Source organism: Prionailurus viverrinus, chromosome E1 (genome assembly GCF_022837055.1).
Source record: "Prionailurus viverrinus isolate Anna chromosome E1, UM_Priviv_1.0, whole genome shotgun sequence".
Lineage (NCBI taxonomy): Eukaryota > Metazoa > Chordata > Mammalia > Carnivora > Felidae > Prionailurus > Prionailurus viverrinus.
In genome coordinates this window covers 14,302,340-14,316,772 of record NC_062574.1, presented here as the reverse complement: position 1 = coordinate 14,316,772, position 14,433 = coordinate 14,302,340, and the positions used below count along the sequence as shown (strand labels likewise).

Genomic DNA, 14,433 nt, shown 5'->3' with positions numbered 1-14,433 from the left:
ATAAGAAAAAAATTCTAGATGGGTAAGAAGCAGATGGTAGGGTTAAAATACTTGTTTTTAATCCCTTATTTTTCAGAGCTTCAAAATACAAGTACACCTCATTTTAGCATGCCTCCCTTTACTGCACTTCATAGATAACTGTGCTTTTTTTTTTTTTTTTTTACAAATTGAAGTTTGTGGCAATCCTGCATTGAGCAACTCTATTGGCATCATTTTTCCAACCACCAGCGCTCATTTTGTGTCTCTCTGTCACTTTTTGGGAATTCTCCCAATATTTCAAACTTTTTCATTATTACAGTATTTGCCATGATGATCTGTGTTGGTACTATTGTAACTGTTCTGAGGTGCCACGAGTCACACCCATGTAAGATGGTGAACTTAACCAGTAACTTGTGTGTGCTCTGACTGCTCCACCAACCACTATTCCCCCGTCTCTTTCCCTCTCCTTCCTATTCCCTGAGACACTACGATATCGAAATTTGGCTAATTAATAACCCTAACAAGGGTCTCTAAGTGTTCCAATGAAAGGAGGGTCCACATCTCTCACTGTAAATCAAAAGCTAGAGATGATTAAGCTTAGTGAAGAAAGCCTGTCGAAAGCCAAGACAGGCCAAAAGCTAGGCCTTCTGTGACTATCAGCCAAGTTGTAAAAACAAGTTCTTGAAGGAAACCAGAAGTGCTACTCAAGTGAACTCATGAATAATAAGAAAGCAAACAGTGTTACTGCTGACAGAGAGTTTTAGTGGTCAGGACAGAAGATCACACCAGCCGCAACATTCTCCTAAGCCGAAGGCTAATCCAGAACTAATCCAGAATTTCTCTTCAATTCTATGAAGGTTGAGAAAGGTAATGAAGCTGCAGAAGCAAAGCCTGAAACTAGCAGAGGCTCCTTCACGAGGTTTAAGGAAAGAAGCCATCCCCATAACACACAACTGTAAGGTGAAGCAGCCAAGTGTTGATGCAGAAGCGGCAGCAAGTTATCCTGAAGATCTAGCTAACATAATGAATGAAGGTGGCTACATTAGACAACAGATTTCCATGTAGATGAAACAGCCTTATATTGAAACAAGATATCATCTAGGACTTTCATAGCTAGAGAGCTTTAAAGGACAGGCTGATCCTCTTGTCAGGGGCTAATGCAGCTGGTGATTTAAGTTGAAGCCAATGCTCACTGAACATTCAGAAAATCCTATGGCCCTTAAGAATTATGCTAAATTTACCCTGTTTGAGCTCTATAAATGGAACAAAGCCTGGATGACGGCACAATGTTTATAACATAGTTTACTATTTTAACCCCACTGTTGAGACCTACTGCTCAGAAAAAAAAGATTCCTTTCAAAATCCTGCTGCTCACTGACAATGCACCTCATCATCCAAGAGCCCTGATGGAGACACACAATGAGATAAATGTTTTCATGCCTACTAACATAACATCCATTCTGGAGCCCATGGACCAAGAAGTATTAAGGACTTTCAAATCTTACATTTAAGAAAATACCTTTCATAAGGCTATAGCTGCCACAGACAGTGATTCCTCTCATGGAGCTGGGCAAAGTATATTGAAAACCTTCTGGGGGAGCCTGGGTGGCTCAGTTGGTTAAGGATCTGACTCTTGGTTTCGGCTCAGGTCATGATCTCGCATTTCATGAGTTCAAGCCCTGCATCAGGCTCTGTGCTGACAAGTGCAGAGCCTGCTTGGGTTTCTCTCTCTGCTCCTCCCCCACTCATTTGCTTTGTCTCTCTCAAAATTAATAAACTTAATTTTTTTTTTTTTTTTTTTTTTTTAAGAAAGAAAACCTTCTGGAAAGGATTCACCATTCCAGATGCCACTAAGAACATTTGGGATTCACGGGAAGAGGTCGCAATATCAACATTAACAGAAGTTTGGAAAGAAGTTGATTCCATCCTGCATGAATGACTTTAAGGAGTTCCAGACTTCAGTGGAGAAAGTAGCCAAAGTTGTGGTGGAAACAGCAAAAGAACCAGAATTAGAAGTAGAACTTGAAGGGGCGCCTGGGTGGCTCAGTCGGTTGAGCGTTCGACTTCGGCTCAGGTCACGATCTCATGGTCCGTGAGTTCGAGCCCCGCGTCGGGCTCTGGGCTGATGGCTCAGAGCCTGGAGCCTGCTTCCGATTCTGTGTCTCCCTCTCTCTCTGCCCCTCCCCCGTTCATGCTCTGTCTCTGTCTCAAAAATGAATAAACGTTAAAAAAAAAAAAATTTAAAAAAAGAAGAACTTGAAGATGGGACTCAGTTGCTGCAATCTCATAAATGACCCTTGAACGGATGAGGAGATGCTTCTTGTGGATGAGTAAAGAAAGTAGTTTCTTGAGATGGAATCTACTTCTGGAGAAGATGCTGTGAAGATTGTTGAAATGACAACAAAGGATTTAGAATATTCCATAAACTTAGTATGTAAGCAGAAGTAGGGTTTGAGAGAACTGACTCCAATTTTAAAAGTCTGCTGTGAGTGGAATGTTTTCAGACAGCATCACATGCTACAGAGAAACTGTTTGAAAGAGTCAGTTGATGCAGCAAACTTCATTGTTCTTATTTAAAGAAATTGACACAGCACCCCAGCTTCAGCCACCAACAGTCAGTGGCCATCAACACTGAGATCGCCCCCACCAGCAGAGACATTACAACTCACTGATACTGAGGGAAAATGCCCACATAGTCAGCATTTTTTAGCAATCAAGTATTTTTTAATTAAGGTATATACATTTTTAAAATATATAATATAATGCTGCTGAACATTTACTGTAGTATAGCTGTAAGTGCATGTAACTTTTATATGTACCAGGAAACCAAACAATTCATTTGACTTGCTTAATATCACGATAGTCACTTCACTGCGGTGGTCTAGAACTGAACCCACAGTATATCCAAGGTATATGTGCGTACAGTTTTCAGAGTTGCATAGTGGTTTAAACATTATGTCAACTATAAAAATATGTAGGAGGACATGAACTGGTACTATGTACAAATGAAAAATCAACATGGAACAATGTGATATTATAAACAAGATTTATGAGCAATACTCTCAAAACATACTGCTTTATTCTCTTTTCAGTAAAAATGAGTTCTTCTCTTCCTAATTATCCCTCTCAATCTGCATGAATCCTAACAGAGTGGACAGGATTGCTGAACCCTATTTTCAAATCAATCATAAATGGGTAATGTTTCCCATCTGTGATACCAAGCTCAAAATGGTCAGCTCTCCAGAAGTATGATGAACTCTTGCAATTTATCCTTCTTAGCAAACGTGTACCTTTCATTCAATCTGGGGGCAGCCAGAGCCAGGTATAGGCAGATCTGGAACATATTGATCAATTTCTCTTAGAATGGTGTTCCTATAAAACATATTTTTGTAGTTCACGTGGGACTTCAGTAACAGACCTACTGAAAACAACTTTCCTCATTTTCCTGGTTGGCTCCCATCCCCTCAAAAGCTGACAGATTCTGAAATGGCTACATGGCCCTGTGTACCTCTTTTCATAAGTTTCAGTGCTCTGTTACCTTAAGTTTACTTTACTCATTCAGACTCTTCCCAATGCTCAGTGTAACTTAAGTCACTTTCTTCTTTATACCCTAATCTGTCTTTGAACAAATCAATTTAAAGCAGAAACTTCTTAACCTTTGGCTTCAACAAGGTATAAATAAATCCTGAGAGGCAGACCACCCAAAAATCCAGTCGCTTTCCACAAATCTATAAACTCACATTTAAAAAATTAGGATATCCATTGGTTTTGGAATTGGCCTTTTACTAAGATAAGCAGCATTAAACACATATAAATCCAAAAGAAGGAGAAAAAAAGTCTTCCTTATTCAGCAATTTCACTCTGGGTTTATACCCAAAAGAATTAAAAGCAGGGTCTTACGAGATACTTGCACACCTGTGTTCATACCATCATTATTCACAATAGATAAAAGAGAGAAACAACCCAAGTGCCCATCACCAGATAAATGAATAAACAATGTGATATATACTATACAATGGAATATCAATATTATTCAGCCTTAAAAAGGAAGGAAATTGTGACACATGCTATAACATGGATGAACATTGAGGACATTATGCTAAGTGAAAGAAGCCAGTCACAAAAGGACAAATACTATAAAAAGTCCCTACAATAGTCAAATTCATAGAGACAAAGAATGCTGTTTGCCAGAGACTGGGGTGAAAGGCGGGGAAAGAGGGATTGTTGTTTAGTTTAATGGGTAGGGAGTTTCAGTTTTACCAGAAAGAGTTCTGGAGATTAGCTGCATTACAATGTAAATGTACTTAACACTACTAAACTATACACTTTATTTTTTTTTAATGTTTATTTTTGAGAGAGAGAGACAGAGCGCAAGTGATGGAGGGGCAGAGAGAGGGGGAAGACAAAAATCCAAAGCAGGTTCCAGAACAGAGCCTGATGATGTGGAGCTCAAACCCATGAGTTGAGATCATGACCGTAGCCAAGTCGGACACTCAATCCACTGAGCCACCCAGGTACCCCTAAACTATATACTTTAAAATGTATAGTTTTATGTTAAAATGTAAGTTTTGGGGGTGTCGGGGTGGCTCAGTCAGTTGAGCATCTGAATCTTGATTTCAGCTCAGGTCATGATTGCAGGGTGGTGGGACTGAGCCCCACATTGGGCTCCACGCTGAGCGTGGAATCTACTAAGATTCTTTTCCTCCCTCTGCACCTCCCCCACTTGCACAAGCTCTTTTTTGCTTTAAAACACACACACACACACACACACACACACACACACACACACACACACACACAAAAACCAAAACCTATACCTATAAATTGTATGTCATACATATTTTATCACAATTTAAAAAATCATCTCTACATCCCAAAGCTAAATGCTAGGGTTAAAAGACCTTTTACTTTTGAACTACCACATTATCCATCATTTCAACAACACTTGGCAGAGTGAGAAGTCAAGCGAGACAAATAGCACTTTTCGAGTACCTTATGTTGCTTAATGACAGGCGTGTTGTCCGAAATAATTAGCTTTTAAAAAGGAATAGCTTTAACTCTCCTCTGGAACTGGTTAGTGATCTCAGTCTCCCTTCATTAAGTTCTTGACAGCTCAATGTCCTCACATCTGTCATTGTTTGGGAGACTGATTCCAAGAACATAAATTGCTTCAAGGACTAGGCAACAAATTTATTCTGGTTCATGGGACAGATCTGAACCCATCTGTTTTCTAATCAAAAGCCATATTTGAATCAGTTTTGTTCCACCACAGTATCGTACCAATGGGAGCAATACAATCATACGATATTTTCCTTTCTATCCATGTAGTGCAGATAATTACAAGAAACACAAATCAATTAAGGCCACGAGAGCATCCTCAGAAACAGGGTCTTTGCGGATTGTAGGATCTGCAACCATTTCCATTTTTATCTATTTATTCTTCAGGCTACTGTGATTACATTTCCTGTAAGTGAGGTTGTTTCTTTCAGAATTACATAGGGAAAAAATAGTCCCATGTTGTAATAACTAACTTACCGTAATCTTTTTTTAAGTTGTAAACTGTCATGGATGATCCTTTTAACAAACTCTAATTCACCTCCTTCTGCCATGATTTCTGTGATACCTCCTGTATTTACAGAACTAGGTGGAGGTCTCCGAGGATTTCGAGAGTTTACTCCCTGCACAACAACAACAACAACAACAGCTGGTGAAAAATTTTTACACCATAAGACTAACTCTTTGACTGTAATCTAGTTCTAAATAAGAATGCTTAGATGTAATTTTAGTTTCCAAATCATCACGGTAGATCTAGGATTTAAAAATCATATAGCAATTGTAATATTACATCTTAAACAACTGCATTCACACTAATATTCTTCCCCAAGGTCTTTTACCTTCCATCTTTGTGATTAAACGAACAAAAATTTTACCTTTCTTACATAGCCTAATCTGTCACTTTTTATGTTTTGTCTTGGTACCATGCACAGAAAATATTCCACCCAAAGATTATATAAATATTTACTATGTTTTCTTCTAGTACTCTTAGGGTTTCATTTTTTAAATTTAAATATTTAATCCACTCCTACCACAAACCAAATTGAAAAATTAACTCAAACAGATCAAAGATCTAAATATAAAAGGTGTAATTATAAAACTCTTAGAAGAAAACACAGGAGTATATCTTCATGGCCTTGGCCTACACGATGGTTTCTTAGAGAAATTGGACTCCTCAAAATTAAACTTCCGAGCTGCAAAGGATTCCAACAAGAAAGTGAAAAGACATCCCACAAAATAGGAGAAAATGTCTGCAAACAATAAATCTAATAAGGGACTTGTGATTAGAATACATAAAGAATTCTTACAATAATAATTTAAAAAAATAATCCAATTTTTAAATGGGTAAAGGATCTGAATTGGCATTTCTCCCAAGAAGATATACAAGTTATCAATAAACATGTGAAAAGATGTTCAACATAATTAGCCACCGGGAAAATAAACATCAAAACCAAGATGGGATATCACTTTATACCACTTCATACCCACTATGATGGCTATAATCAAGAGGACATATGACAAAAGTGTTGACAAGGACATGGAGAAACTGGAAATTGGAAGCCTCACACACTGGAGCTGGTGGAATGTAAAATGGTGCAGCCACTTTGGAAAACAAGACTGGCAGTTCCTCAAACAACTAAACACAGTGATCATATGACCCAGTAATTCCACTCCTACACAAACATTTGTACATGCATGCTCACAGTAGCATTATTCGTAACAACCAAAAAGCAGAGACAACCCAAATGTCCATCAACAGATAAGGAAAATATGGTATTTCCATACAATGAAATATTATTTGGCAATAAAAATAAAATTAAGTACTGACACATGCCACAATATGGATGAAACTTGAAAATATATTATGCTTAGTGAAAAGAATCAGTCACATATTATATGATTCCACTTACATGAAATGTCCAAAGCAGGCAAATCCATAAAAACAGGAAGTCCACTGGTGGTTACCTAGGACTGTAGGAGCTGTGGGAAACTGACAGTAACTAATGGAGAGGGGTTTTTCTTAGTGGCAGAGGGAGGAGTTGGGGAGTGAGGAAAATGTTCTAAAATTGACTGTAGTGATAGCTGCAAAACTCTGTGAATATACTAAGAATAATTAAATTCTACCCTTTAAGTGAGTGAATTGTATGGCATGTGAATTATATCAATAAAACTGTTATAAAAAGAAATTTAGTTGTAGTGCTAGTCGTACTCTATTTCTTCATCTGGATGCTGGTTCCACAGGAGTGTTCACTTTGGAAAATCCAATTTACACTTACGGCATGCATACTTGTATATGTTATGTATATATATAATACGTATATAAACATATATACGTTCATATATACATAAATATACTGATTTCTCAGATATGTAAGCCAATAAACTTCCTTTATTAAGTCAATCTGAATTGATTCTTCAGGTGCTTGATACCAGAAGCATCCTGATAACAGCCTCCAAAATAAAAGTTGTTCTTTGCTCTTATCTTTGCAAACATCAGCAACTTAGATAAATATTCAATTGTTTTAACGCAGAGATATTTTACCTTGGCTTCCAACTGATTTGCAAAAAAGGGTGGGTTGCACATGCAAAAATCATAGATTATCTCAGATTCTTCTTTAAGAGCATCCATCAGGAGTGTCTTCTGTGGTACTTTTACCACTAGGAGAAAATACAGAACTGTTAACTACTCTTAATGCACTGGCAGTTTTCAAATATGACCACAGATTCTATGACACTAGTTCCTTTAAGAGGTGGAGTTTAATATCCCTCTCCTTGAGTATAGGTTGCACCCGGTGACTCACTTTTATTGAATAAAATGAATGTGATGAAGTGATAAGGTGTCACTCCTGAGGCTATGTCATAAAAGAAAAATTGCCCTTTTTCTTGCCCTATTTCTTGAATTACCTGCACTAAGAGAAGCCAGCTGATATGCCATAAGGATAGTCAACTGGCCTAGAGGAAAGATCCACGTGAATGAACCAAGGCTTCCTATCAATAGCCATGTAAGCGAATGGCTTTTGGAAGCAAATCTCTACTCCCAGTGAATCCTTCAGATGACTACCTCATGAAAGACTGAAACAGAACCACCTAACCAGGCCATGCCCAAATTTTCGGCCCGTACGAACCATGACATAAATATTTACTGTTTTAAAGTTGCTAGATTTGGAGTAATGTGTACTACAGGAATGGGTAAATGAAGAACACATTATTAGTATCTCCCCTTAGAATAATATGTTTAACACTAGTGAGAAAAGTCTAGTTCTTCCAGGAAGTGACATAAATTCTCTTTAATTAAAAAAAGAAAAAATGAACAGCTCTTTAAATATATAGTAAGCACAAATATTAAAAAGTAACTGGTCACTAAGGGGACTTGATTATTGGTAGCACAGTTCCATATTCTGAAATTTTAAAATGATATACTTTAATCAACAGCAGGGTTTCTCTTCTAAAATCCTGGTGATTAGGTCACTTCATATATAGTTGATACCCAACATTCATGGTAGTTATGGTCTATAAAGTCAACGTGAATACTGAATTGGAACAAATGGCTCCTGAGAGAAATATCTAGGGTTAGGTAACTGTGAACAAGCCTCTGGTCAAACAGTCTCATCAACTACTCAACATACAATGTTGTTTCGTGTTTCTGTTTATAAACACCTTATTTAATATAGATTGCTGATTCATTAACACTGAAATCACACCCGCAACACTAGAACTCATGTCTGATGAAACTTAATCTAATACACGTATTTCCTGAAAGGTGCATCACATCTTCTTGTATTTAAATAACAACTAGATTGTATTTAACATTATGTTTAAACAGCAAAGTCGCCAAGAAAAAAACACAATGATGCCAAAAATGTGGCACTACATAGACTATGAAAAGGACACTTGTTTACAGTAGAGAGCTGAAACAAGAAGACAGATCAGCACCCTGTACAACTTCTGCTGGAAACATGTATGTTGGGTGACTCAAAATTTTTACCACTCTGCACAGATCTGTGAATGACCATAAAAAGTACCAGAGGTATTGACCTGGGGGTTAAATATAACGCCAAGTATGCAAATTTAGCAAACAGGCAAATTCACAAATATAAAATCCACAAAATTATGAGGATCAACTGTATTTACCATATTTCCTTCTGCATTAATACTGATAACAAAGCTGTAAACTCCATTACAATGTACTGTACCATATTTTTAAGAATTACCGAAGTCTGTATATTAAAAAATATTTTTTTAACATTTATTAATATTCGAGAGAGAAAGAGAACATAAGCAGGGGTAGGGGCAGAGAGAGAGAGACAGACAGCAAGACAGACACTGAAACAGGCTCCAGGATCCGAGCTGTCAGCACAGAGCCCGATGTAGGTCTCGAACTCACAAACTGAGCTGAAGTCGGACACTTAACTAACTGAGCCACCCAGGCACCCCAAAGTCTGTATGTTAAAGCAAAAAATTAGATGTATTAAATTATGAAGACAGGTTAACACAAGTGCTTGAAAGAGGTATTTATTCTGTAGAGCTAACCTTTTATAAGATCAGATAAATTATTCTGTTCCACGTTTTTCTTTGCATAGTTGAAGCACATATCATCCACTTCCGTTGCAAGGAAATACCAGCCATTTAAGGTTGTTCCAAGTAAAGGGTAAATGCAGGATGCCCCTGTACCTAGTAAAATGAAAATTCAAAACACATTGCACACACCAGAGACAGAGGTGAGAACAACAAGCCAAACACCATTCTTCCCCTTCTTAGAATTCTTATAACCTTAACAGTGTAAATCCCAAGCTGGTACCTGACTGTACACAAACGGTAGCTGCTGGGGTCTTTAGTCATTTCAGGTGTCAGTCTTACCTCATAATTGGATTCAAATTTCCTAGAGGACAGAAACCTTGCTCTTTTGTGTGTTGTATGTAATGAAGTGCACACAACTGGCTGGTGATCAAGGACTATGAAACTTATAAACTAAAAATGGTCAAAATAAGTTCATTTACTTTATACAATTTTTCATTTTAAATCTCACACAAAACTTGATTTTCTTAAAATCAATGCTTAAAAGAAATCAATGTACATCCCACTCCCCAAAAGCAGAAAAAAAAATACACAGGGTATTCTTATGATTATTTAAATGACCAATGCTCAAATATCTGTAAGCTGTTACTTGAAGGAAATCAGAAGTTAAAAACAAACAAACAACAACAACAAAAAACTAGATCTCTTAGATGCGATGACATGGAAAGACATTTGATCTAGATGTAAAACACAAATCATTGCCTTCCCCTACTACAGTTTCAAGGGAGATATTCAAAGGCAAATGTTCCAGGCAAAGACAACTAGGGTTTGATCCTCAACTTGTATGTAGATCCCCTAACCATGAACTGAACTATGTATATACTAACCACAAATACTGTTTTATGACCACTGACCAATCTTGGCCAGTAAGATCCAAAAGCACACGTTCAAGAGAAGAAAAGCCAGTGTTTATCTTGAGGGCCTATAGCAGTCAGCCTCTACCAGGCCACTCCAGGCCTGCTTTCCTCGGACTACATCTAGGTGCCAGTCTAGTCTTCTAAGGATTTGGCCAGAAGAGATGGGGCTAGGGATACCTCTCACCCAGAGGCAACCCAAGGTCTCTTACTGCTTCCTCATTAAGTATTCTAACAGGCTGATAAAAGACACGACCATAACTAACAGCCCTTTGACAGTCACCATGATTGCTATACTTTCTATCATGTTTACCTAATAGCATCCTGGCCCTGGTGCTACTGGGCAAACACCCCCTTGGGAATGTATGAGGTAGCAAAGGAAGGGGTGGTGAAGGGAACTCATGCTCCTCTCAGAGGCCACAATTACTGAGTCCCTGCTAGCCATTCTGGTAAGTCAGAATCATTCACAGTAAGGAAATTTAAGAAGCTCCGTAGGAAAAAATATCTGGACCAGATACCAGGCCCTTGATTCTCACACAATAGCCTCTCTCTTCACACTTCAATTCATTCAAAAGCAAAGAGCAAAAAGAAGAAAGTACACTTTCCTTCAGCTACCTCCAGGATAATAAACACAGGTAAAGACCTGTTTTTTGCACCCCCCCCCCAAAAAAAATTAAGTTGCTCAATTCTTAAGACTAAAAAACTTGAATTCTACATCCTAGTCTCCTCAGAAAGCTGAATGACATTTTTTAATGGATAATAACACTTGTAATTATAAATAAAAATGGAAAGTGTATAATCATAAAAGTAGAGCAAACTGATGGAGTCTGGGGGAAGAATTTATATAAAACCCTAATTGGAATGAATGTGATTTCAGCTAGAGCGCCCCTTGTGAAGAGCTAAAATCCATTAACCTCCTATATCCCCAAGTGTTATTTTAGACAGTTTGGGGCATAATTAAAATAAATTAGTACCAAGTAGGCTCTTGAGTTTTCTATAACCCATCAACCAATCTTCTGCCATGAACATAAAAGGGCAGAGCGTTAGCTAAACCCCTCATTTTTACATACTGCTTAGCTCATATGGGATGTTCAGAATTTTGAATGTTGAAAGAATGATGTATTTATCTATGAACATTCAACGAATTATTATCAGACACCTACTAGAAAGCTAGAAACTTTGTTAGGCCTTGGGATAGTATAGTAAGCAAAAAAAGTTAACAGGTTCTGCACTTTGCAACCTAGTGGCCAAGAAAGACATTCAGACAAGTCAAAGTGTGTTAAAAATTACAACAAATACCCTGAAGGAAGAAACATGGTTTTCTAAAGCTTATAATCAAGGAACTTGTCTCATGCTAGAAGGTCAGAGAAGGCTTTCTTGAAAAATAAGGCTTGAGTTGACAACTACAGTATATATGAGATTCTAACAAGGTGACAATGGGGAAGTTCCAGGCAGAGGGAACAACATGTACATTCACGGTGCCTTATTAGAAGGACTAAAGACCAAAACTGTAGAAAATAAGGAAGAAAACCACACTGGATGAGACTTAGAGAGGCCCAGAGAAGAGGGTAGGGAACACACAATGGATGTTTTAACAGCCTAAGTCAGGATATTGGGTGTTTATCACAGAAGCAATAAGAAGCCATTAAAGCCATAAAGATGTGACCAAGTATGTATGGATTTATACATACTTTCTGGAGAATGAAATGGAGAGGCAACAGAGTGGATGAGAAGAATAGTTAAAAAGTAATCTGTAGACCAGGGGACAGAACAGTGACTTGGACTGAGATGGCTGCAGCAGAAATGGAGAAAGTAGATAATTGAAGAAATATTTAAGAAACAAAACCAACAGGAAATGATAGACATTCTCGGTGAGAATGGAGAGACCTATCAAAGAATATCAAGGATGAAAGTGGATTGTGGTCAAGACACTATAGATGCTGGAGAGGATGTGGAGAAACGGGAACCCTCTTGCACTGTTGGTGGGAATGCAAATTGGTGCAGCCACTCTGGAAAACAGTGTGGAGGTTCCTCAAAAAATTAAAAATAGACCTACCCTATGACCCAGCAGTAGCACTGCTAGGAATTTACCCAAGGGATACAGGAGTACTGATGCATAGGGGCACTTGTACCCCAATGTTTATAGTAGCACTCTCAACAATAGCCAAATTATGAAAGAACCTAAATGTCCATCAACTGATGAGTAGATGAAGAAATTGCGGTTTATATACACAACGGAGTACTACATGGCAATGAGAAAGAATGAAATATGGCCCTTTGTAGCAACGTGGATGGAACTGGAGAGTGTTATGCTAAGTGAAATAAGCCATACAGAGAAAGACAGATACCTTATGTTTTCACTCTTATGTGGATCCTGAGAAACTTAACAGAAACCCATGGGGGAGGGGAAGGAAAAAACAAAAAAAGAGGTTAGAGTGGGAGAGAGCCAAAGCATAAGAGACTCTTAAAAACTGAGAACAAACTGAGGGTTGATGGGGGGGTGGGAGGGAGGGGAAGGTGGGTGATGGGTATTGAGGAGGGCATCTTTTGGGGTGAGCACTGGGTGTTATATGGAAACCAATTTGACAATAAATTAAAAAAAAAAAAAAAAAAAAGAAAGTGGATTGTGGTGGATCCACTGAAAATAAGGGATGAAGAAAAAGGACCAAGATGAGCAAGAAAAGACAATGAGTCTGGTCTTGGACATGGCAAAGTCTGAGATGTTCTTGAGAAATCTGTATTGCCGACATAACAGACTACAGCTCAAGATAATCCAAGTTGGCAGAATATATAAATTTGTGGGTTATTTGACTGGAGGTGGGAAACAGTCACAGATGTGGGTGAAATTGCCCAGAAGTAGGATGCTCAATAGGAAAAGGGCTAAAGATTGAGCTCTAAGGATTCTCAACATCTAATGGCCACACAGAGGAAAGCAAGCCTAAAAGGGGAGAAGAGTGACTAGAAGGGAAAGAGGAAAACCAGAGGAAGCCCATGGAGGAACATGCATAAAGGAGAATGGAGGAGTCAATAAATGACCTAAAAAGGTCATGTATGAGGAGGACTGAAAATGTTCACTGAAAATGCATACAAAAGTCAAAGTTAAAAAAAAAAAGTCAAAGTTAAACATCTACTATTATCTAGAAACTACTATCTAGAAACTATCCTATTAACTATAGTTTGAAATAGGGCCACAGAGCTTTGTTCCCATAAAGGACTAGTAAAGGCCAAAGGATTAAAATTTATTCTTTATTTTTCTGGGGGTGTCTGGGTGGCTCAGTCAGTTAAGTGTCTGACTTTGGCTCAGATCATGATCTCACTGCTCAAACCCCACATCAAGCTCTGTGATGACAGCTTGGAGCCTGTAGCCTGCTTCAGATTCCGTCTCCCTCTCCCTCTCTCAAATATAAAGTAAAACATTAAAACAATTTTTTTTTCCTTTACTTTTTATCTGGGGAGGGGAGGGGCAGAGGGAAGAGAGAGAGAGAATCTTAAGCAGGCTCCACTCCCAGCAGAGAGCAGAGAGCCTGATGCAGGGCTCGATCTCACAACAATGAGATCTTGACCTGAGCTAAAATCAAAAGGACGCTTAACCAACAGAGCCATCCAGGCGCTATGAATTAAAAAATTTTCTTAACCCTATCAAATTAAAACATTGGCTATGATATGGCACCTGGGTAGCTCAGCCATTAAGCATCTGACTTTGGCTCAGGTCATGATCTCACAGTTCCCAGTCTGAGTTCCACAACAGGTGAGCACAAGCCCCACTTCGGGTAAACCACAAGCCCCTCCCTGTTTGTTTGTTTGTTTCTTTCTTTCTTTCTTTCTCTCTCTCTCTCTGCCCCTTGCTCACTGGTGCCCCCCCCCCCCCATAAAATAAAACATTGGCTATGATAAACATACAATACACTTATAATCACAAAACATACCCTGGCTTTATTTCCTTCTGTATTTCCACTTAATCTCCCAAATG

General features: G+C 38.3%; 1 protein-coding gene across 3 annotated transcripts in view; it reads right to left on the bottom strand.

Moving 5' to 3' along the window:
- METTL16 (methyltransferase 16, N6-methyladenosine) overlaps positions 1-14,433 on the bottom strand; it is an 82,315-nt gene that overhangs the window by 35,869 nt on the left and 32,013 nt on the right. For all 3 annotated transcript variants that reach the window (XM_047832706.1, XM_047832705.1, XM_047832704.1), the window contains 3 exons: positions 9,565-9,705; positions 7,577-7,692; positions 5,515-5,657 (listed from right to left, as the gene is read on the bottom strand). In XM_047832706.1, the coding sequence (XP_047688662.1) occupies positions 5,515-5,657; positions 7,577-7,692; positions 9,565-9,705 (400 nt within the window). The remainder of the gene's footprint in view (positions 1-5,514; positions 5,658-7,576; positions 7,693-9,564; positions 9,706-14,433) is intronic.